Source organism: Molossus molossus, unplaced genomic scaffold, assembly GCF_014108415.1.
Source record: "Molossus molossus isolate mMolMol1 unplaced genomic scaffold, mMolMol1.p scaffold_m16_p_1, whole genome shotgun sequence".
Lineage (NCBI taxonomy): Eukaryota > Metazoa > Chordata > Mammalia > Chiroptera > Molossidae > Molossus > Molossus molossus.
This window is the reverse complement of record NW_023425344.1, coordinates 212,715,862-212,742,772: the sequence shown is the minus strand read 5'-3', so window position 1 is coordinate 212,742,772 and position 26,911 is coordinate 212,715,862. Positions and strand designations below refer to the sequence as shown.

General features: G+C 43.0%; 1 protein-coding gene across 1 annotated transcript; it reads left to right on the top strand.

Annotated features, from left to right (window-relative positions):
- Window positions 1-352: 352 nt before the first annotated feature.
- CCDC198 (coiled-coil domain containing 198) lies at window positions 353-26,866 on the top strand. Its single transcript, XM_036243699.1, has 6 exons — window positions 353-572; window positions 2,897-2,979; window positions 17,823-17,909; window positions 19,022-19,120; window positions 19,912-20,071; window positions 26,631-26,866. The coding sequence occupies exons 1-6, from the start codon at window positions 353-355 to the stop codon at window positions 26,864-26,866; spliced, it is 885 nt and encodes a 294-aa protein (XP_036099592.1).
- Window positions 26,867-26,911: the final 45 nt, after the last annotated feature.

Below are 26,911 nucleotides of genomic sequence, written 5' to 3'. Positions count from 1 at the left end.
CATGTCTGTTAATGGCCTTCCTGGTGTTAGAGAATTGTTTAATGATAAACAGAGGTTTCTAGTCCAACCACTGAGACTTTCAGAAAGGAGCATAACCAAGTCAATGTTTAACTGATTCTTTGGGTCTGAAATGGCAAAGTGGGAGTTGAAGGGAAGTCTCCATGGAAACCGGCCTCCCAGGAAGTGGCCAGCGGGGTTAGTGTGTGGCGAAGTAGACCGACAAAGATGTCAGGAGGGAAACGGCTGCTTTGTAAAGCAGGGAAACTTCTGCAGCACCTTGATTAAAGCAACCTACATTAACGGCCACGCACCTCTTCCCTCATGGTTTTCTCTTCTCTGTCCTGAACGTAAAATGGGCCTGAGCCACTCCAAGGCTCACCCTAGAGTGACCAAGGTAGCACCTTTGCAAAACAAAGAGGAAGAGATGCCGGCTGGCCCTGTGGATTTTGCATTCAGTCAGAACCTGGAAGAAAAGAGTACATATTCGCTGGCAAGACTGCAGGACCGGACTAAAGCTTTGGAAGGGCAGCTGCCACCCCTGCGAGAGACCTGGTACGGAAGACGTCCTGCAGGTAAACATAAAGCCCCGAGCGAGACTTGTGTAGTTGTGACAAGGAGAGCTATTGGTAGATTTACCTGTCTAGCCCCATAATCTCAGAAAGTTTCTAAATTACTGAAATATAAGAGAACATCTTTCAATGGAGAGCGAATGTTTGTCACTTGCTAAGTGTTCTGGGCGTAGTCGAATGGTGTGTACGCTGCAGAAAGGCTGCCCCCATTCTATGTGAGAAGGAAAACCCATTCTGTTTCAGCATATAGTACTTTCAATGTTTATACCTAGCGTTGCCAGACAATTAAAATTATTTCGATAAACGTGTGATACACTGTGGGGATCATGTGTTTTGGTTAGATTCTGAAGTTAACGCCCTCTCTCCAGGACCGTTCAATGCATCAGGTTTTGTTGCTCTGAGGGTAGCACTGTAGGAGTTCATTCCAATGTGAATTTGGAAACCGCCCCAAACAAAATTGATTTACTTGAGTACAGATGAGTGGATGAGTCACCCTCTCCCAACCCCATATTTTCATGGTCATCTGCAGAGCTAGGAGAATTTTTTCCCATTATGATAGGAAGCTCTGAGCCTGAAGTGGCTATAAATCATCCTGGGATATTTTATAAGACATATAAAATATTTTATGACAACCACAATAATAATTAAGCATATATTCTAACTTGGGAAGATAAGTATACATACACAATGTAAACATACATATATGTGTATGTAATTTTCTCTTTTCTTCACATTCTGAATCAATAACACATTACTGAGCTCCCATTATTGCTCAACTTGGCCCAAAAGCCTTATGTTCTATTTCAGCACCTAGTAGATATTACCTAGAATCATATGTTTGGCCACTTTCTGTAACTGACCACCTCTGACTCGTTCCAGATCACCTATGTTTTTATGTTCTTCAACTTTCTAAGGATGTGAGTGAGAATTTGCCTCTTAATTTTATTGAATAATTAGTGAAACAATCTAAACCCGTTATCCAGAGTTTTAAGATTTTGGCAACTGAATGCTAAAAGCTGATTCTAATGATTAGAGTCCCAGCTGGGAAATGTTCTTATTTTTGAAGTGGCAAAATCATATTAAAAATAAATAACTAGGGGATGGTGAGCATTTTGACCACTATTTTCAAGGGGCCCATATTCTAACTCCAGCTCCACCAAACAGCAAATAATATGACTTTGGGCAATTTACTTCCTCAGTTTTCTTCAACTGTGACTAAGGTGTAAAAATAACTACTTGACACTGCCTACATCATTTCAAGAGACTCAAATTAAATAATGGAGTGATATCACTCAGATCATAGTAGACAATTAAGGAGTAGTCAGGCTACTGAAGAAAATTTTGCTGAAAATATTTAGATTCTTAAATCCAACATGTCTCTCATTGCTGTTGCGATTGTTTCTGTCTTGCTCACAATGCTGGCATCTCCCGAAAGAAAATAAGGACACAGCGAAGTTCTTACGGTGGTCACTGAAATGTCTTAAGGATTGAAACACACAATTACCCAGGATTATTTTTCTGTTTGAAATGCAAAGTGGAACTGCAGGATGGTCTACACAAGAATCGAGAAATTAGAATGCTTCCAGCTTAGGAGAGGAGAGGAAGAGCCCATTCATGCAATGTCGGTCGGGGTAGGAGTCCAAGGGCCCAGGATAACAGGCCAAAGAATCCAATTCATCAGGGATCTCTTCAGCCTCTGTTTCCTAACAAGGCTTAGGGGGGAAATGTAATATTTTCTTTATCAGAAAAGAATATTGTCATGTATTATAGTGGTACCTTGCGGGAATATCTTTCCCTAGTTAGAGGGACTATTGAGTTAGGAACATACAACGCTCAGCATTGCATATTCCTATTACACGCTCATGCTCCACTTCTTCATCACCTCTCTACCTGATACCTAGCTATCTATCTCTTCCATCTAAAAAGAGAATTTCTTTTCATTTCTTAAAGTTATAATTTCCTCTGATTTCCTCTATTATTTTGGGGTGATTTCATGAAATTAAATCACTAAGTTTCTATTTTTCATGTCAACTTCTGAGTTTGAATAACATCTGTCATCAACACATTTTTAATTGTGCAGCTCTTCCTCTAAATATCAATCTGGGGAGGAAATGGGGAAAGCAGAAATTAAATTCTGGGTCTAGGCTGGTGTTTTTGCATTTGCATTCACATAGGGCTCCTGCTTTACACTCAACCCATAGGTTAGACATATAGAACAAAGAAGGTATAAAATTGTGTTAACAAAGTCTAAAAGCTCATTGTCAATCTAAATTAATAGTAAATTGTTTCTAATGGTTTTTTTCTTGCTTCTCCCCCAATCCTTCAAGTGCCCAGGGCCATGTATTTTGACATCCCACTGGAACAGGGAGAAACAAGTATTATTAAAAGGCATCCACCTCGAAGACTTCAAGTAAGATGAATTTAAAAGGCTTCAAAAGAAATGTAATGGTCACATCCCTTTTTAACTATAATCATAAAAGAGGGATATTGACAAGGACTGAGCAAATGAGAATGACGATAATGTTAAAGCGAATGTTATCAATGCAAAGGCATCTTTCTCTAGGTTTTCTTTTATAATGATTTCACTTTTAAGGCCACCATCAAAAGAAGGAAGTATAGTACCCAAGATGTAGCCATGATGAGACTCAAAAGACCTGAAGCTTGCACTGATTAGTTGGATGATTACGGGGAAAATCACTTGTAATAAACAATAATAGCAATAGCTACTACTATTTAATTATCACCTACTACAAGTCAGATACACTTTAGCCAACTTGATCTATGTCATTAATTTAATCCTCATACCCCTCCATGAGAAAGGAAGTCTTATCTTTGCTTTATACATGTGGTCCAGAGAGTTAACAAAGACCACAGAGGGCAGATATCAACCAGGTCTCCAAAGTCCGTGTTCTTAATGGGGCTTAGGTGATCTCTATAGCTCTTCTGTCCCTAACCTTTCATTGTTCTGTTAACTGGTTGTTGACATTGAGGGCATTGGACTCCATGGCAGTATACAAGAGTTTTAAATGCACTCACCTTAATAAATATTTTTCTCTAGAGAACTATAAAGTCTAAGTACTCTCATGCTAGAAAGGGAAAGAGGTATGAGTGGGTCTTTGAAAGTAAGTATCTGCTAAAAGGAGGGCTGGGGGCTCTCTTGTGAGCAGGAGCTATCAAATCCCACCTGCTACATAATTCTCTCAGATGACTGGACCAATCCCAGGTGTATGTGAGCTCATTTCTTAGGAATTATTTCTGTTTCAGTTGTGTGCTTTTTTAAATAATTTTTTAATTATTTTATTTATTTATTTATTTATTTATTTATTTATTTATTTATTTATTTATTTATTTATTTTTAGAGAGAGAGAGGAAGGGAGGGGGAGAGAGAGATAGAAACATTGATGAGAGATCAGCCGGCCGCCTCCTGAATGCCCCCTACTGGGGATTTGGTCCACAACTCCCTATGGGGAATTGAACTTTTCATGCATGAGTCGATGCTCAACCGCTGAGCCACACAGGCTGGGCTATTTCAGTTGGATTTTATTTACCTTCTGTTTTCTCCAGAAGCTCACAATCGTTATTTGATATGCTTATATCCTATGGTCACAAAAAAAGCACCTTTTCCCAAAATGTTAGAAATCTCAGGATATTATTTAATGAAAAAATAAAGTGACTTAAAATTTTTCAGCATATCTCCAGCTAAATTGAACAATTTTAAAACTTATGTTTTATTCTTAAATCAAATGCATCCTTTCAAAGGAGTATGTTTAATGTATGTTCCTACAGAGACTCTAAGCTGAATATTTCAAATAGAAGATATTACCATAACCAGTGAAAAATAAGTGTGCAGCAGTCTGTAATCCACAAAGTACTTTTTATATCCATCAGCTCTAAATAAGCTAAATTGTCCATCAAGCTCAAAAAGAGAACTGTTATTTCAAAGACTACACCTGCCACACCCTAACCAACCACCTTAAAAAGGAAGAATCAAGACAGATGAATTATTTGAGTGCAAAGACTATGTCTTACTCAGTCTTCTGTCTCAATCACTAACACTTAATATGAACCCCACCATATTTTGTGAATGAATGAACAGATGAATGAATGAGAATGAGACCCATTATCCCTAATGGGGAGAAAAATCAAAGTGCACTCCCTGCTACAGACCTTTTGCATCACCATATTGGAAATCCAACTGAAAAACCAAAACAATCAACATGATGTATTATAAGGATAGAGGAGTGTTTTACTGAACCTAAGAGTTGGGAGGCACCTGGACTTCAGGGAAGAACTGTGCCTTGGCACCTGCAGGGCAGAACTCTCTGTCTTCCCTAAGCTCTTCTCCATGCATTTGCTTTACTCTCTCCCTGCAGATGGACTTTCTCGGTTCCTCAAGACCACTGGTGATATATGACCATTAATTTGCATCTTACAGTTCCAGTCAAACAGCATGGCCTGGCCCTCTTGGCTCCAATTCTGAATTCCTGGGAGAAAAAGCCTTATTGGCTCAGTTTTGTTCATGATTCCAGCTTTGGTCCAATGAGCTATGACCAGAGGATATGCTCATGCAGTGGAAATGTGGACAGAAAGGCCTCCCACCTTAGATTCTGAAGGCAGCTCCCTGAGAAGAGAGAAATCACTGGGAACTTGACAGATATCTGAAAGATATCAACTATAATTATCTTCACAAATGAGGCTCAGCACATTTTCCACTACAAATGGGTTTTTGAGAGAATAATAAATGCTAGGCTCCCATGACATACTAATAGCCCAATCTCTACCAGAGAAAAGTATTTTAAATTATTAAACCAAATCTAATTGCACCTTAAATCACTTGAGTTGCATATTTGGCACTCTCTACTTCCTGAACATCTACTCCTCAAGTAAAGAGCAGGTCATCAACCCTGGTGATTCCCTGAGGTCCTGCCCCACCCAACTTTCAGGCCCACCCAAGCTGTTACCAGTTGCTTTATCATAGGAATGGCCTGTCTTGGATCCTGCTTCAGATTTTTCTAAATTCTCTCAAACAAGCAGCATCTGGTATCAGCAAGCCTCATACCTCTCATTAAGTGGTCCCAGGCCTGGCACTAGAAGCAGCCAGCCTTGGTTCACAACTGGGCTTTGCCTGGGCATGGCCAAGCTCAGCACAAGCAGCAGTCATCTGAAGACTGATTTGTAGCTTATGCTGGGTGGTCCTGGGTAGACTTGGCCCCAGAGCCAATGGACAGCTTCAGAACACTGTGAAGCACCACCACCCAACCAGCTCCACAAGTGACACACTCAAAGAACGGACTCAGTGGGTACCAGAGCCTTGCTGAAGTAAGTCTTGTTCTGTGTGGTGGGCCCCTGCACAGCTGATCATCCAAGGTAGCCAGAGGTCAGTGGATAGTGGGCACAGCCAGTCGCTGCAACTGATCAGCCTGAGTAAAACCCTCTTTCTGGTGTGCCAACAGCAATTAAGACTCAATTACAACAGAAGGGTATAAAGTCCACACAAGGAATGCGCCTCAAGGACCCAGCTGGGAGACCAGGGAGGCTGTGCCACTGGACCCTACAGAACACCTACTACAATAGGCCACCCTAGGAAGCCTAGGAGACATAGCAACTCTACCTAATACATAGAAACAAACACAGGGAGGCGACCAAAATGAGGAGACAAAGAAACATGTCCCAAATGAAAGAACAGAACACAACTCCAGGAAAAGAGCTAAACAAAATGGAGATAAGCAACCTAACAGATGCTGAGTTCAAAACACTGCTTATAAGGATGCTCAATGAACTTAGTGAGAACTTCAATGATCTGAGTGAAGGCCTCAAGAGCATAAGAAAGGACCAATCAGAAATGAAGGAGGCACTAACTAAAATAATAATTTACAGAGATTAAATAATAGAGTAGGTAAAGCCAAAAAGCAAACCATCGATTTGGAATATAAGGAAGCAAAAAACACCCAATCAGAACAGCAAAAAGAGAAAAGAATCCAAAAAAATGAGGATAGTATAAGGAGCCTCTGGGACAACTTCAAGCATGCCAACATTTGCATCATGGGGGTGCCAGAAATAGAAAAGAGAAAACAAAAAATTGAAAACCTATTTGAAACAATAATGACAGAAAACTTCCCTAACTTGGTGAAGGAAACAGACATACACATCCAGGAAGCAGAGAGAATCCCAAACAAGATGAACCCCAAGAGGCCCACACCAAGATACATCATCATCAAAATGCAAAAGGTTCAAGACAAAGAGAGGATCTTAAAAGCAGCAAGAGAAAAGCAGTTAGTTATCTACAAGGGAGTTTCCATAAGACAGTCAGCTGATTTCTCAAAAGAAATGGTGCAGGCCAGAAGGGAGTGGCAAGAAATACTCAGAGTGATGAAAAACAAGAACCTACAACCAAGATTACTCTGTCCTGCAAAGCTGTCATTTAGAATTAATGGACATGTAAAGAGTTTCCCAGACAAGAAAAAGCTAAAGGAGTTCATCACCACCAAACCATTATTATATGAAATGTTGAAAGGTCTTCTTGAAGAAAAATAACAACAAAAACATGAACAATAAAATGGCAATGAATACATATCTATCGACAATTGAATCTACAAACAAAAATGAACAAGCAGAACAGAAACATTCTCATAAATACAGAGAACATTTTGTTGGTTGCCAGATGGGAGGTGGGTTGGGGGAATGGGTGAAAAAGGTAAAGGGATTAAGAAGTACAAATTGGTTGTTAGACTGACAAACCTCAAAGGGAAGGGGGTTTGGGGGAGGTGGGAAGAAATAAACCAAAGAACTTATATGCATATATGCATAACCAGTGGACACAGACAACAGTGTGGGGACAGGCAGGAGGAGGGTGGGAGCAAGGAGGAGGGGTCAGTAGGGGAAAAAGAAGGAACATCTGTAATACAAAGAGCGGGTCATGAACTAGGGTCTCTCCAACTTGAAACTGCAAAGATCTGAGAACCTCTTCTAAGAAACTCTGAAGCAGATGAGCCTGTCCCGCATTGAAGAGTTGACCATCACTGTCCCTTCTGGCTTGATTCACCTTCTCATTCAGCCACCTCAGGTCCAGCCTAAGATGGAGATGTTTCCCACCCGCCCCACTATACAGTGTTTTCTCAGGTAATCTCAGATGACTCCCTCACTTCCAAAGATGTGCTCAAATCTCACCTTCCCTGGAAGGCTTATCCTGACAACCCATTGACAGCTGAAACCCTCACCCTAACACTCCTGATTGCCCTGACCCTTCACTACCTTTTCCCCCCCAAAAAAACACTTATTTTCATTTAACACACCAAGCAATTGACTTATCTATTATGTTCATTGTGTATTTTCTTCAATGCCTCCCAGCCCTCTCCCCATCCGTAATGCTAGAATATAATCTTCACAGAAGTAGGTTTTTATATATCTTAAACCTGGTCCTTTGTTAGTTGACCATTGATTTGAAATGTTACTTCTGTCATATATCTGATTTCCAGAGCGTCATGAGTCTGTTTCTGGATTCTCTCCTCTGCTGCATTGATCTAGTTGGTATCTCCACAGAAATTCCACACTGTCTTAACTATACAACTTTAAACTGAGTTTTAAGATGCAATAAGGAAAGTCCCCCACTTTATTCTTCTTCAGAATTATCTTTGCTATTCATAGTCCTTTGCTCTCCCATGCAAATTTTTTTTTTTTAATCCTCACCCGAATACATTTTTGCATTTCAGATAGAGCAGGAAGGAGAGAGGGAGGAAGAGAGAGAGAGAGAAACATCGATGCGAGAGAGACCCATCAACTGGTTGCCACCCGCACAACCCAACCAGGGCCGGGGACACACTGCAACTGAGGTACGTGCCCTTAGCAGGAACCGAACCCGGGTCTCTCTGGACCGCAGGCTGATGCTCTGAGTGCTGAGCCAAACCGGCCAGGGTGCAAATATTTTTTTTTAATCTTCTTGGCAAGTTCCACAAAAAACCTTGTCAGTATTCTGATTGGAATGCATTAATAGATTAACCTGGGGAAGATTAACCAATTTTACAATACTGAGTCTTCTAAATCATGAACATAGCATAAATCTCCATTTACTCATATGCTCTTTTAGATTTTTCAATAATATTCATAATTTTTCAACAGGGGTCTTGTGTAATTTTTGTAGTTTTATTTCTTGGTACATTTATCAATCAGGGTTCAACCTGGGAGACAGAACTGGCAGATAGAGAAACATATTAAGAGACTTATTACAAGAAACTGGCTTCCATGATTGTGGAGGCTGGTAAGGCAAGTCTGAAATCCACAGGGCAGGCCACAGGAAGGCAGGCTGGAGCGGTAGGGCGTGAGCTGCAGCCCCTGTCCACAAATAGTTTCCTCTTCTTCACGGAAGCCTCGGCTTTGCTCTTAAAGCCTCTCGACCAATCAGGCTCACCCAGATTATTTAAAATAGTCTTCCTCACTTAAAATCAGTGGATTATGGACTTTAACCATATTTACAAAAGAATTGCACAGCAACACCTAGATTAGTGTTGGAATAACTGGAGACTGTAGCCTAGCCAAGTTGACACTTAACAACTGGCCATCAATTTATCTATCTTATAGGGTTAGTTCCTCCTATTATGAATGAAGTACTTTTCCCATTTAATTTTCTAAATAATTGTTATTGGTGAATAAGAAAACTAAAAATTTTTAATAATTTGAAAATTTATTTAAAAAATTTATACATTGAATTTGGTGTTCAATTTTACTGAAATACCTTAGAAATTCTATTTTTCTATACATTCTTCTAGACTGTCTATGTGGACAACTTTTTTATTAAGTAATTAATTTATTTTTGTTACAGATGTTTCTCTTTTTCCCCCCACTGACACCCCCTCCTTGCTCCCGTCCCCTCCCTACCTTCACAGTATTGTTTTCTATGTCCATTGGTTATACATATATACACATAAGTTCTTTGGTTAATCTCTTCCCACCCTACCCCATGCCTTCCTCTGAGGTTTGTCAGTCTGATCCCTACTTCTATATCTCTGGGTGTATTTTGTTCATCAGCTTATTTTGTTCATTATATTCAACAAATAAGTGAGATCATGTGATATTTGTCCTTCTCCGATTGGCTTATTTCGCTTAGCATAATACTCTCCAGGTCCTTCCATGTCATCTCAAAGAATGAGAGATCTTTCTTTCTTATAGCTGCATAGTATTCCATTGTGTATATGTACCACTGCTTTTTTATCCACCCATCTACTCATGGACACTTGGGCTGTTTCCAGATCTTAGCTATTGTAAACAGTGCTGCTATGAACATAGGGGGCATATATTCTTTCTGATTGGTGTTTCAGGCTTCTTAGGATACATTCCTAAAAGTGGGATCACTGGGTCAAATCACAGTTCCATTTTTAGTTTTTTGAGGAAGCTCCATATTGTTTTCCATAGTGGCTGCACCAGTCTGCATTCCCACCAGCAGTGTAGTAGAGTCCCCTTTTCTCCACACCCTCGCCAACACTTGTTGTTTGAGGAGCTGTTGATGGCAGCCATTCTGACAGGTGTGAGGTGATACCTCACAGTCATTTTAATTTGCATCTCTCTGATGATTAGTGATGTTGAGCATTTTTTCATGTCTCTTGGCCATTTGTATGTCCTATTTGGAGAGGTCCTCTGCCTATTTTTTAATTGGACTCTTTGTCTTCCTTTTGTTGAGTTGTATGAGTACTCTATATATTTTGGAAATTAACCCCTTATCTGATATATCATTGGCAATTATGTTCTCCCATACAGTGGGTTCCCTTTCCATTTTAATGCTTGTTTTGTTTCTTTTGCTGTGAAGTTTTCAGTTTGATGTAGTCCCATTTATTAATTTTTCCCTTTCTTTCTCTTGACCATATCTTTTATAAATAAGAATATTTATCTCTCTTTCTTCCCAATTCTTGTTCCTTGTACTGTTTTTCTTGACTCCTGCATGGAATAAAATTTCCCTTGCGATGTTGAATTCAAGCAGTGGTAATGGGCATCCTTGTCTTATCCATGACATTAATGGGACTGGTTCTAAAACAAAGTACATTTGCAATCTTAAAAGGAAACAGATGGCATGCTCAAATTAGGATAATTTAAGGCAGTTTTCATTACAACTAGCTTTTTAGAGGTTTGGATTAGGAAAATCACAGAGGATATTGTAATAACTACTAAAGGCATCTGAGGAGTAACTTCCTCCAGGCCAGGGGATAGGAAAGGGACCGGCTTCTGGAACCTAGAATGGGGGTCAGGTAGAGGAAGCTGCTTTCAGAGGAGCAGCAGGACATGAACAACCCAATTTAACCATCCAGGGAAGGAGCCAGAGGAATCAATGTCTTGATCTCATTCTCTTTCTTCTCTCACATCTCCTACCAGGGCTCCTCAGTGACTGAACCCAGTGGGAAGCCAGAGGCAGGAGAAACAGCTTAGTCCTCACAGGCAGAGAAAAAGGCAGAGAAATGTGGCAAATGGATCTGGGGAAACAAACAGAGGATATTTGGTACAACGCCATTCATTAAGTTATTGTTATTTTCTTTATTCCTAGTGCGTTAAGAGTTTTTCTCAGGGCTGAGTGTTAAATTTTATTGACTTTTTCCCCTTCCATCTTTAAATAATCTATTGAAATAATTGTACGAATTTTCTTTTTAACCAGTTGATGCAAGGTATTACACTAATAGATTTTATGATGTTGAACCATGCTTGTATTCCTAGCATAAATTCTACTTGGTCATGAAATACATATATAAATACATTACTGAATTTTATATGCTTAGGCTTTTGTATCAATTTTCATAAGTGAGGTTTTTCTATAATTTCCTTATACTTTTTTTCCTGTTTTACTTTCAAAATTATGCTAGTTTTATGTTGATTACCTTTCCCTCTTTTCTGTTCTCTAAAACATTTGATATAACATAGTTCTTTAAAAGTTTGGTAAAGCAGGCCTGTGAAACCATCTTTGGTGATAGTTTGGGGGAGTGAGACTCTTTTTTATGGTTCTTAGTTGATTTTGGCATTTGATTTCTTCCTGATTCAATCTTGCTAATTTACATTTTCCCCCAAAATTATTCATTTGTCCAAGCTTTCAACTTTATTATTATAAAGTCTTTGTTTGTTCATATTCAACTTTTTGATCATGCCAGCTGAACAAGTCTTCCAGCTTACATTTTCATGCGGCTCCTTTTAAATCAGGAAAGAGGTGAGGAACACCTCCGCCCGGGAGTTGAAAGTGTGATCCTGGTTCTAGTTTCCCATCTTATATGGAGCACTCTTAGGTCCCATTTAGCCTGCAGAAATAGCTCACAGTCATCAGGGGCCCAAATGCCTTCTTGATGAGCTTTCCTAGGTCTCGGTTCTGTTTCTGGTCCATGGATTATATATACACACACACACACACACACACACATATATATATATAGTATTAAAGCCTGACCATGTCTCTTTGGTTTTCTGTTTTATTTTTTACTGCTATATGTTTGGAGCAAAGAATGCTATTAAAATGTGAACTCCTGCCCTGGCCGGTTTGGCTCAGCGGTTAGAGCGTCGGCCTGCGGTCCTGAGAGACCCGGGTTCGGTTCCCGCTAGGGGCGCGTACCTCGGTTGCAGTTTGTCCCTGGCCCTGGTCGGTTGTGCGGGTGGCAGCCACTCGATGTGTTCCTTTCACATCGATGTTTCTCTCTCTCTCTCTCTGTTCCTCTCTCTCCCTCCCACTCTACCTGAACAAAGAATGGAAAAATGTCCTCGGGTGAGGATAAAAAAAAAAAAAAAAAAATGTGAACTCCTTGCAATGCTTTGACCAGAAATTCCTCCTTGGCCTTATGATGTCTTACTCCAAGATTGTCTTGAACATCTTTACCTTTGTCCCAGAAACTTAGAGGACACATTCTTTGGTTGTGGTGCCAAATAAGTGTTATACTTCCTTCAAGTTGCTCCTGCCCAACCTGTGCTTCCTGCTAGTAATAGAAGCGACCTTCTCAGGTGAGTGTCACCAAGCTCAGTGACCTATGCTCGATTTAATCTCCTTTCCTAAATGTCCTATGTGACACTTCAGCTGGTTATTTGTTGTATTTGAGAAGCCAAATAATCCAAAAATCTTTAGATAATCATTTTTTTATGTTATGAAACAGAAAAAGCGATCATTCTACCAATTCTCCAGTTAGTCCTTCAACTGTATTCTCTCCGAAGATGATGAAGTGAAGCATCTCGTTTCCCAGGCAGGGAGAAGGACCATTAATAGGAAGCCAGAATCCAATTTCATTTGTTTAGAGAAGCCAATTTTCCAACAATTTTTTCTGCAGTGCTTCTTAGGCCAAGTGCAGATGATTTGACAGATATTTGCAGTGTTAGCTGCTGCCATCTAGCGACCTTTGAGGAGAAAGACTGTGAGCCTTTAGGTTCTTTTCAATGGCCAGGAAGGAGGTAATTGCCTGGAGAGGGTACTTGAAGACACCTACTACTTAACCCTAAGCAGAGCTGCAGATTCAGATAAAATGAGACTGGAAATAAAAGAATATATATTCATACTCTCAAAGAAAAACCTGGCTCTAATAACTTGTAGATAGGTTATTTTAAATAGCTAAAAATATTTAAATAGCTGGCTTGTTCAGACTCAATGACATTCCACAAACAAATGCTTTGTAGTCCCTTTTGATGTAGCTCCTTTAATTTTTTTTCTTTATTGATTTTAGAGAGAGGAAGGGAGAGGGAGAGAGAGATAGAAACATCGATAAAAGAGAACATCAATTGGCTGCTTCCTCCATGCCCCCCACTGGGGATCAGGCCCACAACCTGGGCATGTGCCCTGACCAGGAAATCAAACAGGCAACTTCTTGGTGCATGGGTCTACGCTCAACCACTGAGCCACACCAGCTGGGCATAGCTCCTTTATTCAGTTCAGACAGCATAGAAGCCAGTGAATACCACCCTCAGAAATCGTATGAATACTCTGGAGAGTTTTGAAAAATATGTATTGCAAAGAAACAACTGATAAGCTGGACTTCATTAAAATTAAGAACCTATGTTCTGTGAAAAACAGTGTTAAGAGAATGAAAAGATAAAAGAAGATATACTGGCAACTAAGCATATGAAAAGATGTTCAACAGCATATGTCATTAAAGAATTATTAATGAAAATCACAATGAAATACTACTACATACACATTAGAACGGCCAAAATCCGGAACACTGACAACACTAAATGCTGGTGAGGGTGTGGAGGATCAGGAACTCTCACACATAGTTGGTGGAAATGCAAAATGGTACAGCCACTTTGGAAGATTTGTTACAGAGCGAACCATACTCTTAGCATATAATCTGGTCATCACACTCGTTGGCATTTAACCAAGTGAATTGAAATCTCATACCCATACAAAAATCTACACACAGATGTTTCTGGCAGCTTTATTCATAATTGCCAAAACTCGGAAGCAACCAAGATGTCCTTCGGTGGGTGAATGGATCAATAAATTGTGATATGTCCAGACAAGGGGATATTCTTCAGCATTAAAAGGAAATGTGCCTCTCAAGCCATGAAAAGTCGTGGAGGAAACGTAAATGCATGTTACTAAGTGAAAGAAACCAATCTGAAACGACTACATACTGTATGATTCCAACTCTATGACATTCTGGGAAAGGTAGAACTAGAGAGACAGTAATAAAAGTACTAGGTGTTGCCAGGAGGTAGGGGAAAAAGAGGGATGAATAAATAGGCAGAGCACAGAGGATTTGGGTTAATACAACTACTCCATATGAGACTACAGTGGTGGATACATGTCATTATGCATTTGTCCAAAGCCATTAGAATATACAACACCAAGAGTGAACCCTAATGCAAACTAAAGACTTTGGGTGATAATGGCGTGTCCCTGTAGGGCTATCAGTTGTGATACATGTACCTCTGGTGCAGGGTGTTGATAATGGGGAGGTTGTGTGCACAGAGTATATGAGAACTCTGTACTTTCTGCTCAGTTTTGCTGTGAACCTAAATCTTCTCTAAAAAATAGTTTATTAATTAAATATACATACATTTATAGATACTATACATCTAATTTTTGCCAGGACATAGCCCAGACCTGTTGACTCTCAATCACCAATGAATAGCTCAGGATTTTTTTTTTAATTCCAAGAGTTTCTGATGATAAACCAGGTTGAGGAATAAGTAGTGGAGAAAAGCATGACATTTGGAACTGGGCAGACCTGAGTTTGAGTCCTGGAGTCGCCATTTACTAGCTATGCAATTTGGGACACCTTACTCCCCTCTATGAAACGGGGAATCATCACCGTCACCCACAGGGTTCCCATGATGACTAAGTGAGGTGACATACTGGGACCCTGAGTATGAGGAACAGCAGTGGCTGCAAAGGCATTTGGGCCTAATCACCAGGAAGAAGCCAGGGAACGGCACAAACATTTCCTGTTCTTTCCTGAGCCCGAAGCCCCCCTCAGTCATTGCTGATTCTCCCTCCCTTAGGTGCCTGCACGTCCATCCCTTCAGCCTTGGTCTCCCTCCTCCTTCCTGTTCTTCTCCATTCCCACCAGGGCTCTGACTTACCGCAGTGGCTTCCAGTGCCAGCAGGTCCCTTTGCTCTGCGTCTTTCCATTCTGCAGACTAGAGCCAGACAAACCTCTCCTACTAGTATTGATCGCCTCTCATCATCTCCTTGCAAAGTCACTATGTTAAATACAAACAAATGAACACAGGAACCTACTTCCTCCCACTAGGCTGCTCCAGCAGAAGGAACCGCTGGCCTCCCCCATCCCACCCCCACCACCACCCCGAGAACAGGGCGGGCACAGGCCCAGGCCCTGGCAGCTGTGCCCTAGGGCAGCGGCAGGAGGCCGCGTCAGGCTGCCCGTTGAGTGCTGGGTGGTCTCTCTCCCTCTCTTCTCACCCTTGACGGCCACGCTGGCTTCCAGGACTATGCCTTGATAACACAACAAATCAGACTACAGTAAAAAATAATGTCAAAGTATATTAGGAGGTGCCTCTCGCGTTGGCCTCAGGGAGCAGAGCTCACTGTGCAGCAGCAGCAGGGCGCCCGGCCTCCTCCCGCCCCATCACTTAGTGTCCTTGCCTGTCGTCCGCCCACCAGCCACCCCCTCTGGACTCCTCAGCGGCTCTGGCTTCTCACCCTTGACTCGCCCACGTCTGTGGTTCCAGTTTTTCTCTCCCCAGGAAGGATCCCCAGCACAGACCTGTCCTCTGAGCTCCATGCCTGCCTGTCTAGTGATCTACTCAACATCTACACTGTTATCTCAAAGGCTCCCTGCTCTAAACCGAATCTGCATCTTCCTGCAATATTCCACCGAAACCTGGTGCTCCCGAGAATTCCTCACCAGTGACTGACAGTGCTATCTGTCCGTTGTATTGAAGGTCATCTAGACACCTCGCTCTCCCTCACCGACCACCATGAGTCCTGTTTGGGCAGTTTTAATATCGATAGAGCCCATCAGTGTCCTTGCACAGCCCCCAAGCCGGGACCTTTGCCCTCCTCACTACTCTCTTTAGTTTAGTTTCCACACTGCAGCTACAGTGATCATTTTTAACAAGCAACTGTAACCATGTCACTACTTTGCTTAACACGAGTGGATGGCTGCCCATGGTCTGAAGGAAACTACCACGAGATACTGACCCATCAGGCCCAGGGAGCTGGCCCCCGCCTCCCTCTCCAGCCCCATGTGACTGCCGGCTCCTCGCAGTTCCTTCCACAGCTGTGTGCTCTCCGACCTCAGGCTGCTGTCCAGGGCATTCCCTCTGCCTGGAACAACTGAGGCCCCTGGCAACTCCCAACCTTCCAGCTCCTGCTGAAAAATTGCTTCGGGAAATTGCACGCACTGCCTCCTTGGCCCTCACCTCCTGCGTTAGTTTTCTAGGGCTCCAGTCACAAAGGCTCACAGATTGTGCGGCTTCAAGAGCAGCCCCCCAGTTCCGGGAGCTGGAAGTGTGGAACAGGGCGCTGGCAGGCTCGGTTTCTTCTGCGGGCTGTGAGAGGGACCTGTGCCCCGCCTCCCCCTGGCTTCTGGGGACGTGCCGGCAGGCTTGGCGTCCCTGTTCCTGTAGAGGCGTCACCCCAATGTCCGCCTCCATCTTCGCGGGCTGCTCTCTCTATGTGTGTGTCTGTTTTCAATGTCCTCTTTTTACGACAACACTGCCCTCTTGAATTAAGGGTCCACCCTACTCCGTATGACCTCATCTTAACTGATTACATCTGCAACGACCCTATTCCCCAATAAGGTCACAGTCTGAGGTCCTGGGGGCTAGAACTTCAACATATCAACTTAGAAGCAGGAACTCAATTCAACTCATTAACACCCCCATTTCCAAGGTGGAGTCCTCCAGGGATATAGTGTCATAGTCTTGCCCTGAAGACTTTTTCCTCGAAGTACTGATTGGTTTGTAATTCTTAACCAAATAGTCACACGAGCAAAAGTGTGTTTGTCCCCCACCCCCATGCCCATGTTCGTTGAGCATGGTACCCCCACGCCTGTCACACAGCAGCTGCTCAATCAGAACTGAGTAAAGAAATAAACTCCACAGCCCTCCGGGTCCTTGACCTCACATCAGCATGAACAGAGCAGCCTTTCTGTCCCAGCCTACTGGCACCTGCCACGGCTCTAGCTTCTGGAGCATTCTGTCCTCTAAGGCACGGAGGGCTGGAGGCAGAGCCTCTGGTTCATCCACTGCCGCCCAGTCTCAGTGACCCCTTGACACTCCAGCATCACCTCCCCCATAAAGCCAAACCCCTGCTAGAAAAAGTCACGTGTAAACTTTGCTAGCACAATGCACTGTCACCGTACCTGTGCTTCCTAAGCACCACTGGGTGTTCCTGAGGAGGCTAAGGGAGCCTCTCTGGAGATCTTACAAGTACGCCCCTTCCCTAAGGCCCAGACGAGGTCAGTGGGGCGGTTAAGGATGAAGAAAAGGAAGGAACTTCTTGGTACCGCTCTCATCTCTAATACTCTAAGATCCTCGTTGTTCGATAACTTTAGACATGGTCCCTCAATGCAGATAAAAAAAGATTCTTAGTCTTTGGACTCTCTGATCAATATTTAAATCAAGAAGTCACTGACGACAGTGCAATAGGACAATAAGGAACCCAGAGCGGCCGAAAAGCCTTTTGCACAGGTATGACTGTGGCCCCGTTGAAATCACCTTCTCTGTGCTCTCAGGAGCACGTGCTGCTTTTGCAAAGTGTTAAGATAGTTTAATGTCTGGCTTTTATATTTCATCATCTCGTGGCTCGAGGAATGCTGAATGCTCTAAACGTTGGCCTTCTAGAAGCTTGAACCTGTTGACCTGCCACAAGTAATTACTTCTGAAAGGATCCTGAGCCAGCAGGAAGCCAGGACAACTCACAGAGCGGAGGTGAGCTGCAGGGGTGACCGGAGGGGCGGGTATGACTGGAGGGCGCACTGTCCTTCTCCCAAACTCCCTGCACAGAAGGTTTCAAAGCCCATCAAACCAGCTCACCGTTCAGTTAAAACTTTCCAAAGCTCCCGGTCCTGTCCTGGGCCTGCCTCCAGCTGGCCACCGCTCTTGCCTCTCGGGTGAACCCAGGGCCCTTCTCTGCTTCGTGGTGAAACAGGGAGAAGATGAGACAGAGGAATTTTACTTGCAAATTGGCGATTCTAGAAGTGTTGCAATTTATGGAAAAGTCCAACATAACTCTTCTCTTTCATTTCTTTCCCTCGGGCTGAAACGTTCTCTTTGTTTTCAGGATAAATCCTATCTGCGAGCTATTCCTGACTTGTTTACTACAAACGCACCAAAAAGTAATCCCGAAAGGGTCTTCTGTAGAGCTCCTTGCTTTTATAAGCTTATCAAGCTCTGCTGAGAAAGCTCCCCTCCTGCAGAGACATAAAACAGAAAACATCACTGAACGCATTTGGTGGTGAATGAGGGTGTATTCACCCCTGGCTGCCCCCCAAGGACTATCTGCACTGTCCCACTGGGGTTTATGATACACCAGGGGAAGGGCACCAACGCCACAAACATTCAACTTCAAGTCCTTCCTAAATGCAATATACCAGGGCTTATGCGGTATATGGGGCCATTCTACAGAATAGGTTCCCTTTACCATTCAGTGGCTCCTCTCTAGTTTCATAGCCAGACAGTCAGTGGGAGAAGAGACAAGGAGGGAGAGGCAGGTCTCATCAAACCCAGGCATATTTCTGCGAACATAGTAATAAACATCTTTTGACAGGGGAAGTGATATCTTATCAAAATGAGATATGAAAAGTATGTCCATTCAAGGTCTGCAACACTCCACAGGAACCTTAACAGCTACGTAGCTCACATTGCAAATGGCCGCTCTGCCCACTGGTGGCTACACAAAGGACTTACTGGGGAACTGCTATGGTCTGTCCCCTTTGATTGAGGGTTGATCTCGTTCTGTTCCAAAGAGGGCTTCAAACTGTAGATTGCAGAGTCAGTAACTAGTTACCTCATACTAATGGAGGTGTCATCTTTTGCAACAGGACTTGGAAAAGAAGATGCAAATTCCAATGTATACTTCTGGGAAAAGACAATATTTACATAAGATGCAAATGCTGGAAATGAACCGTAAAAGACAAGAGGTAAATATAAGGAGAGAGTAGAAGAGTGTCACATTTACCAAATTCACTCCGCATAATTACTGCCTCAGCACATGAATATAGTTAAGCATTCCTCTTCACTCTTTACTTAGCACTTTAAATTTAGACACTGGATCCAAAGATTCAGTTCCTGGAGTTGGGAAGAACCAGCAAGAACCCTTCTGCTACCAACCATCTTCCCTCTGTTTTCAGTCCTCACAGGATGTACTTGTGTCCCAAGTCTCTCTTTTTTAACTGTTGCTTCTATGACATTCTGGCTCCAGCAGAAAAATGAGGTTAGATCATTTTTCTTCGTTTAGTAAAAGGGAGGGGAGCGAGTTGGTCTTTGATGCAGAGGCATCCCCACCGTGTATGCTACAGAATGATTTGTGAGGTCTTTCCAGGGCACACATTGCAGAGATACGACGGGCACACTTTTACAGCCTGGCTCCCCCAACCCTCATATTCCAAATTTCTCACTCTAGTGAATAAGCCAAAAGCCACTGTCTTCTGCTATTCCAAATCTATCACTAGCTACAGAGGAATGTTTTAAGAGAAGTCCTCTTCTTTCTGAGACTGTGGCATACTCTCCCTTCTAACAAACCTGTGCACTAAAGAACATTTCTGTACCTTCCAATAGAAAAAAGAGAACCATGTCCTGATTAGGGGACCACAGATGTCTACAGATGAGGAGACAGCTTGCAAAGAGGCTGATCCATTGACCTGATCTGGTGAAAGTAGCTGTGGGCGGAGGTGGGGGAGAACTTGAACCGTGTATAACTGATCATTTTCAGGCCCAAGTGGAGTTGAAGAAAAGTCTTCTCAGGGAGGCAAGGATCAATAAGGAGAAACTGAAGGACCATAAGGCCAAGAAAATCCTTGACAGCATCCGCAGAAATGATGACGGTGACTTTCTCACCTTGTTGCCTGATGAAACATTACACCCAAGTCCAGGTGAGTCATGTAATTTTTTCAGTAAAATAAACTATCTCAAGTATTTAAATCATCATCAAATAAACTTCCAGGAGGCTGGGGGGATGGTCAGCAAATAGCCTTGGGTCCCTGCTGGTATTTTACTGCCCAGAATATAGTGGGCATGTGACCGTGTAATTTGGACGGCCAGGAAGAAAAGAGCTGTAGCAAATGTTTCTTCCTCTGTAGAGCTTTACTGTGCTTTTTACACATTGTTGGCGATCCTTGCTCCAGCCCTAGGTTAAAAAAAGGCAAAACAGCCTCATCTTGTGGTGAAAGAGAATGAAGCACGTGGAGAAGATATTAAAGGGCAAACTGGTGCCAGCCAGCTCGGTGCCGCACGCGGGCACTGGCCCGGCCCACTCTTTCCCCTACGGCTCACTCGGCATGTCTGAGACTGAATCTGTGCCCTGGGTCACTCGGGGCAGGGACCGGGGGCCTTTCCAGCCCTTCTGTTCCCTCTGCTCGTAACTGGTCAATCACAAAGTCCTGCCGATGTCACCTGGCACTGAAATCTTCCCTCTCTCCCCCATTCCCCATGTCACCCTTAGGCCATCGTGTCAAACCAAGGCTATCGCTACAGCCTCCTGACTGTACCCCTCACTCGGGTCTCACCCTCCCACATCAGCCCTCCATTCAGTGGTTCTCAGTGTGGGCCTCAGGCCAACAGCACCAGCCTCACCCTGGAACTTGTCAGGGCCCCAGCCAGAGCGACTGAATTAGAAACTGTGGGGGTGGGGCTCAGCACTCAGGTTTAACAGCCCCTGCCCCAGTGATGTGGATGCCCCCAAGGTTTAAGAAGCACTGGTCTACTTGGTAATCAAAGTATTGTCCAGAGACCAGCGTCAGCCCGGCCGGTGTGTCTCAGTGGTTGAGCATCAGCCCATGCACCAAGAGGTCGCCGGTTCGATTCCTGGTCAGGGCAGAGACCAGCAGCAGAGTCTGCATCTGCATCGCCTGGGAGTTGATTAGAAGTGAGGAATTTCACTGAATCAGGCCCTGCATTTTATCAAGACTCCAAAGTGATTCTCATGCCCAATAAAATTCTAGAAGTAGTACACCCATACTGGAGTAATCTTATAAAATGCAAATCTGACCAGCTCACTGTCTTGCTTAAAAACATCCTTCAGCCCTGGCCGGTTTGGCTCAGCGGTTGGAGCATTGGCCTGCGGAACAGAAAGTTCCAGGTTCGGTTCCCGCTAGGGGCACATACCAAAAAACAAAACAAAACATCTTTCAGTGAGTCTCCATCAGCCTGAGGACAAAGTCTAAACTCCCTTCCCCAGCCTCATCACCTGCCACTCCCACGCCCAGCCCCCACACTCCAGCCAGGCCAGATTACTCAGCAGCCTCAGACTACTCTGTGATTTCCAGCAGATAGTCCTGTCCGCAACCTCTGTGCTAGGTTGCCTCACCAATTAGAGCCCCATTGAGTTTTCTCTGTCTGCATTCCCCCAGGGCAAGCCCAAGGTTGCAAATGTACCGTGTTGTCCACACTCTCGCAGATTGCCGTGTTGTGGGCCAAATCCCCGCCAAGGCCAGACTGACCAGTGAGAGATCTGGGGAGATGCTGCCATGCCTCTGGAGAGCTTGGGCTTCTAAGAGGCAAAACAGCCAGCTGAAAGAGATACTGCTCCTGCTCCAAGGAACAAGATGCTTAATCAATAAGTTAATTAAATAAGAAAAGGCAGCATAATTGAAAATCTACCTGAGGCATCTATTTAACCTATACTCCTGAGTCCCAGAATGAGATATGCTGTGTAGTCAGGTAGGGAAACAACTTTTACAATTAAAAAAATATTGGCAAAACAACCAGGAAAAGTGCCTCAGCTACACTCAGACACGTAAATTCATCGCTTGAGCTCAGGCCAAGGAAAGCCAACATTGGTGTCGTCTTTGGAAGACGCCCCAGATTTGGAGGGCACGGGAGAGGCTGTGACGCCTGGCGAAGGGGGCTCTCCTGCTCTCCTCATGCTTTTTCAAGCCTGCAGATTTCACCACGGAAGTAGGCACATGCTGGAGCAATGGTTCCTTTCTGTTTACTCCCAAAGAGCATCTTTGATTTCTACCCGTTTTCTAAAAGCAGTTCACTCTGCTTTCTCCTAAAAGTGGAATGTAGCCAAGATCACAGACTTCCATGAGCATTCTGCTAGTCAGATTCTGGTATTCAGATTCCTCTGGCCTGGCTGGTGTGGCACCGAGAGGTCTCTAGTTCAATTCCCGGTCAGGGCACATGCCCAGGTTGTGGGCCTGATCCCCAGTGGGGGGCATGCAGGAGGTGGTCAATTGATGTTCTTTCTTATCGATGTTTCTATCTCTCTCTCCCTCTCCCTTCCTCTCTCTCTAACATCAATAAAGAAAAAATATTTTTAAAAAAATGATTCCTCTGGCCCTGGCCAGTTTGGCTCAGCGGTTAGAGCGTCGGCCTGCGGTCCGGAGAGACCCGGGTTCGGTCCCCGCTAAGGGCACGTACTTCGGTTGCAGTTTGTCCCCGGCCCTGGTTGGTCGTGCGGGTGGCAGCCACTCGATGTGTCCCTTCACGTCGATGTTTCTCTCTCTCTCTCCCTCCCACTCTATCTGTACAAAAAATGGAAAAATATTCTCGGGTGAGGATAAAAAAAAAAAAAAAAAGATTCCTCTGTACCTAGCTCCTCTTATTTCATGCTGTATTTGCCCATTCTTGTTCCCTCTTTCAGAAGATGGAGTGAGAGTTCAGGTCTCTAATGAGATAAAAATCAGTCTTGGTTTCCTGCAGCCTCTTTAAAATGAAATTGCCGATTTCCGTTCAAGATGGCAGCGCAGGTAAACGCGGTATCGTCCTCCCACAACCACATCAAAGTTACAACTAAACTACAGAACAACCATGATTCCAAACCGCCTGAAATCAAGCTGAATGGAAGTCCTACAACTACGGAATTAAAGCAGCAGCCACATCGAGACTGGTAGGAGGGGAGGAGGCAGAAGGGCTGGTCCCACACCCACGTGTGGCCGATAAAAATCAGGAGGACACCTCGGCTGGGAAGGTCCTCCCTGAGGACTGAGGGGTCCCCGCCCCACACCAGGTGCCCCGCTCAGGGTTCCAGTGCCAGGAAGAGAATCTCCATCACTTCTGGCTGGAAAAACCAGCAGAAACTGAGGCTCAGGGAAGCTGAAGCGGCTGGAGCCCCAGGCAGCTCCCTAAGGGCCCGCGCACGGACTTATCGGACTCTCTCCCTCTAAGCTTGGAGGGGAGGCAGCTCGAGGGGCGCCAGAGACATACAGGGAAGAACTGAGCTGTTTGGCACTGGAGCGAGGGCTGGAGAGGGGGCTTTCTCCGGAACAAACGTGCTGTCAGAGTCCTTTGTTCCTTTGGTGAGCCCTTCCCTGGGGCAGCAGACAGAAGCCACATCTGGGACTCCAGCAACCTGGCTCACACTGGTAGCCCCGCCCTGCTGACTCCCTGAGGCCCCGCCCCGCCCCACCCAACTTTCAGGCCCACCCAAGCTGTTGCCACTTGCTTAACCATAGGATTGACCTGTCTTGGATCCTGCTTCAGGTTTTTCCTAAATTCTTTCAAACGAGCAGCATCTGGTCTCAGCTAGCCCCATACCTCTCGTTAAGTAATACATAGAAACAAACACAGGGAGGCAGCCAAAATGAGGAGACAAAGAAACAGGTCCCAAATGAAAGAACAGAACAAAAACCCAAGAAAAGAACTAAGCGAAATGGAGATAAGCAACCTAACAGTTGCTGAGTTCAAAATACTGCTTATAAGGATGCTCAATGAACTTAGTGAGAACCTCAGTGAACTTAGGGAGGGCCTCAAGAACATAAAAAAGGACCAGTCAGAAATCATGGATGCACAGTCAGAATTGAAGGAGGCATTAACTGAAATAAAGAATAATTTACACAGCTTCAATAGTAGAGTATGTAAATTCAAGGAGCAAACCATCGATTTGGAATATAGGGTTGCAAAAAATGCCCAATCAGAACAGCAAAAAGAAAAAAGAATCCAAAAAAATGAGGATAGTATAAGGAGCCTCTGGGACAACTTCAAGCGTGCCAACATTTGCATCTTGGGGGTGCCAGAAGGAGAAGAGAGAACAAGAAATCGAAAACCTGTTTGAAACAATAATGGCAGAAAACTTTCCTAACTTGGTGAAGGAAACAGACATACAAGTCCAGGAAGCACAGAGAGTCCCAAACAAGATGAACCCCAAGAGGCCCACATCAAGACACATCATCATCAAAATGCAAAAGGTTCAAGACAAAGAGATAATCTTAAAAGCAGCAAGAGAACGGCAGTTAGTTACCTACAAGGGAGGTCCCATAAGGCTGTCAGCTGATTTCTCAAAAGAAACTTTGCAGGCCAGAAGGGAGTGGCAAGAAATATTCAGAGTGATGCAAAGCAAGAACCTACAACCAAGATTATTCTAGCCTGCAAAGCTGTCATTTAGAATCGATGGACATATAAAAACTTTCCCAGACAAGAAAAAGTTAAAGGACCAAACCGTTATTATATGAAATGATGAAGGGTCTTTTTGAAGAAAAAGATAAAATATATGAACAAACAAAATGGCAATGAATACATATCTATCAACAATGGAATCTACAAACAAAATGAACAGGTAGAACAGAAACATTCTCATAGATACAGAGAACATTTTGTTGGTTGCCAGATGGGAGGGGGGTTGGGGGATTGGGTGAAAAAGGTGAAGAGATTAAGAAGTACAAATTCATTGCTAGACTGACAAACCTCAAAGGGAAAAGGGTTGGGGGGTGGGAAAAAATAAACCAAAGAACTTATATGCATAACCAATGGACAATAGTGTGGGAAAAGGTGGGAGGGGGGCGGGAGTGGGGAGGAGGGGGTCAATGGGGGAAAAATGTGGAACATCTGTAATACATTTTACATTCAACAATAAAGATTTTTTTAAATTAAATTAAATTGCCCACACTTTACATATATTTATTACATATATATATATGCCTGTATATTTATATTAAATAATATATAGCTTACACAAAGTGAACATCACTCTTTGGGCTTACAATTCTATGGGTTTTAACATGTCTATGTGGCTCCTATGCTCTCCTCAAGCCATGATTTGAATTTGGGTAGAAAAAGCCATGGACTTGGAATCAAAGTCTTTCGTTTGAGCCCCAACAGGACATTTACTAAATGTAAGCTCCATGGGAGCAGGGACCTTCTCTTGTTCCAAAAACAGTGCTTGGTACATGGTATCCTCTCAATAAATATTAGCTAAATTTTTGTCTACTATGTGTGGGTTTATTTTATGTATAGAGAGAATATAGCTAAATTCCAATCATTTAACCTCTGCAAACCTCAGTTTCCACATCTGAAAAATGGGAATATAAATCATGTCACCATGTAGGTTTTATATAAAAATTAATCTATGTGTAAAGGCACATAGAAAATGTAAAGTTTCATATAAATTCATGGGAATATAGACAAAAGTGAAGAAAGATGGAACTGATATCTTACAGTGAAAATAACTATATTCTTCATGAGAAGTATCACACTAAATATATTATTTGAATGTCACCTTCACAATTCTGGTCTTATGTGGATACCTGTACTATTATTTACTTAGTATTTTTCATTAAGCTATCCCCTAAGCACAATAGCAACTTTCCTACATAACCACAATTCAATTATTACACTTAGAAATGTTAACTTTGATACATACTATTTCCTAATATGTAATCCATATATAAATATCCATGGTTGTCTTTATAATGCCCCTTATAGCTATTTTTTGTTTTCCTTTTTGTGCTTTCTTTTTTAGATCCAGGATCCAGGATCATACATTGCATTTTATTTTCTTATCTCTCAGTCTCCTTTTTATTTCTTTCTTTGTTGATTGATTGATTTTGAGAGACAGCATGAGACTGAAACATTGATTTGTTGCTCCATCCATTTATGCATTCATTGGTTGATTCTTGTATGTGCCCTGACCGGGGATCAAACCCTCAACCTTGGCATACTGGGACAGTGCTCTGACCAACTGAGCTACCTGGCCAGGGCTTCTCAGTTTCCTTTATTTCAAGAATAATTTCCTATCCTTTTCTTCTTCCTTCTTTTCTCCTTCCTGCCCTGTTCTTAGGAGATTTGTGGGGTTGTATGCTGGGGGAAGTGACTCTGCAACTAATTCTCAAATGGTTCAACTGAAAATTGTATATTTACACATATATAAATATATAGCAACATATATATGTGTGTTTATACACATGTATACGCATATACTCACATATATGTATATTGCAATATATATCAATATTGTGACAAAATGTTGTTGATGGGTTGGCATGTACAGGTATGTATTATACTATTCTTGTGACTTTCAGAAGATTTAAATTTTTTTTAAAAGTAAAAGAAAAATATCTTTAATGCTTCCCCAGTTGGAAACCTTGATATGTATATATATATTTAAAAATATTAAACAGATGATTCTGTGTTCATAAAGACATAGGCACTTAAACAAATACACCATTATCAGGGCAAAAATGGTTAAGTGAAGTTTTCTTTTTTTTTTTGTAGGAAATTCACAGAATGTAGAATTTTTAGACCATCACTCAAGGAATGACTATTGTCCCCGGAAAATGGGCAAAATGGAAACATGGCTCCGTGAACAAGAGGCGCGGGGACAGCTTCTCTGGGACAGTTCTAGCTCTGACTCAGACGCGTTGGGGACAGTCACAAAGAAACCAAGAGCCCTGGTGAGGACCAGGACAGAGAGAATCCCACTTTTTGATGAGTTTTTTGATCGAGAATAAGAATGCTATTCACTAACCTAGACACTCCGTGTACTGAATGCTTAT

What these genes read in the sequence shown, in the direction of transcription:
- CCDC198 (XM_036243699.1), top strand. Translation starts at nt 353, where the DNA reads ATGGGCCTGAGCCACTCCAAGGCTCACCCTAGAGTGACCAAGGTAGCA. An exon ending in ATCCACCTCGAAGACTTCAA is followed by an intron (nt 2,980 to 17,822) that starts GTAAGATGAATT and finishes TTGGCCTTCTAG; the next exon opens with AAGCTTGAACCTGTTGACCT. An exon ending in GGACAACTCACAGAGCGGAG is followed by an intron (nt 17,910 to 19,021) that starts GTGAGCTGCAGG and finishes CTTTTGCAACAG; the next exon opens with GACTTGGAAAAGAAGATGCA.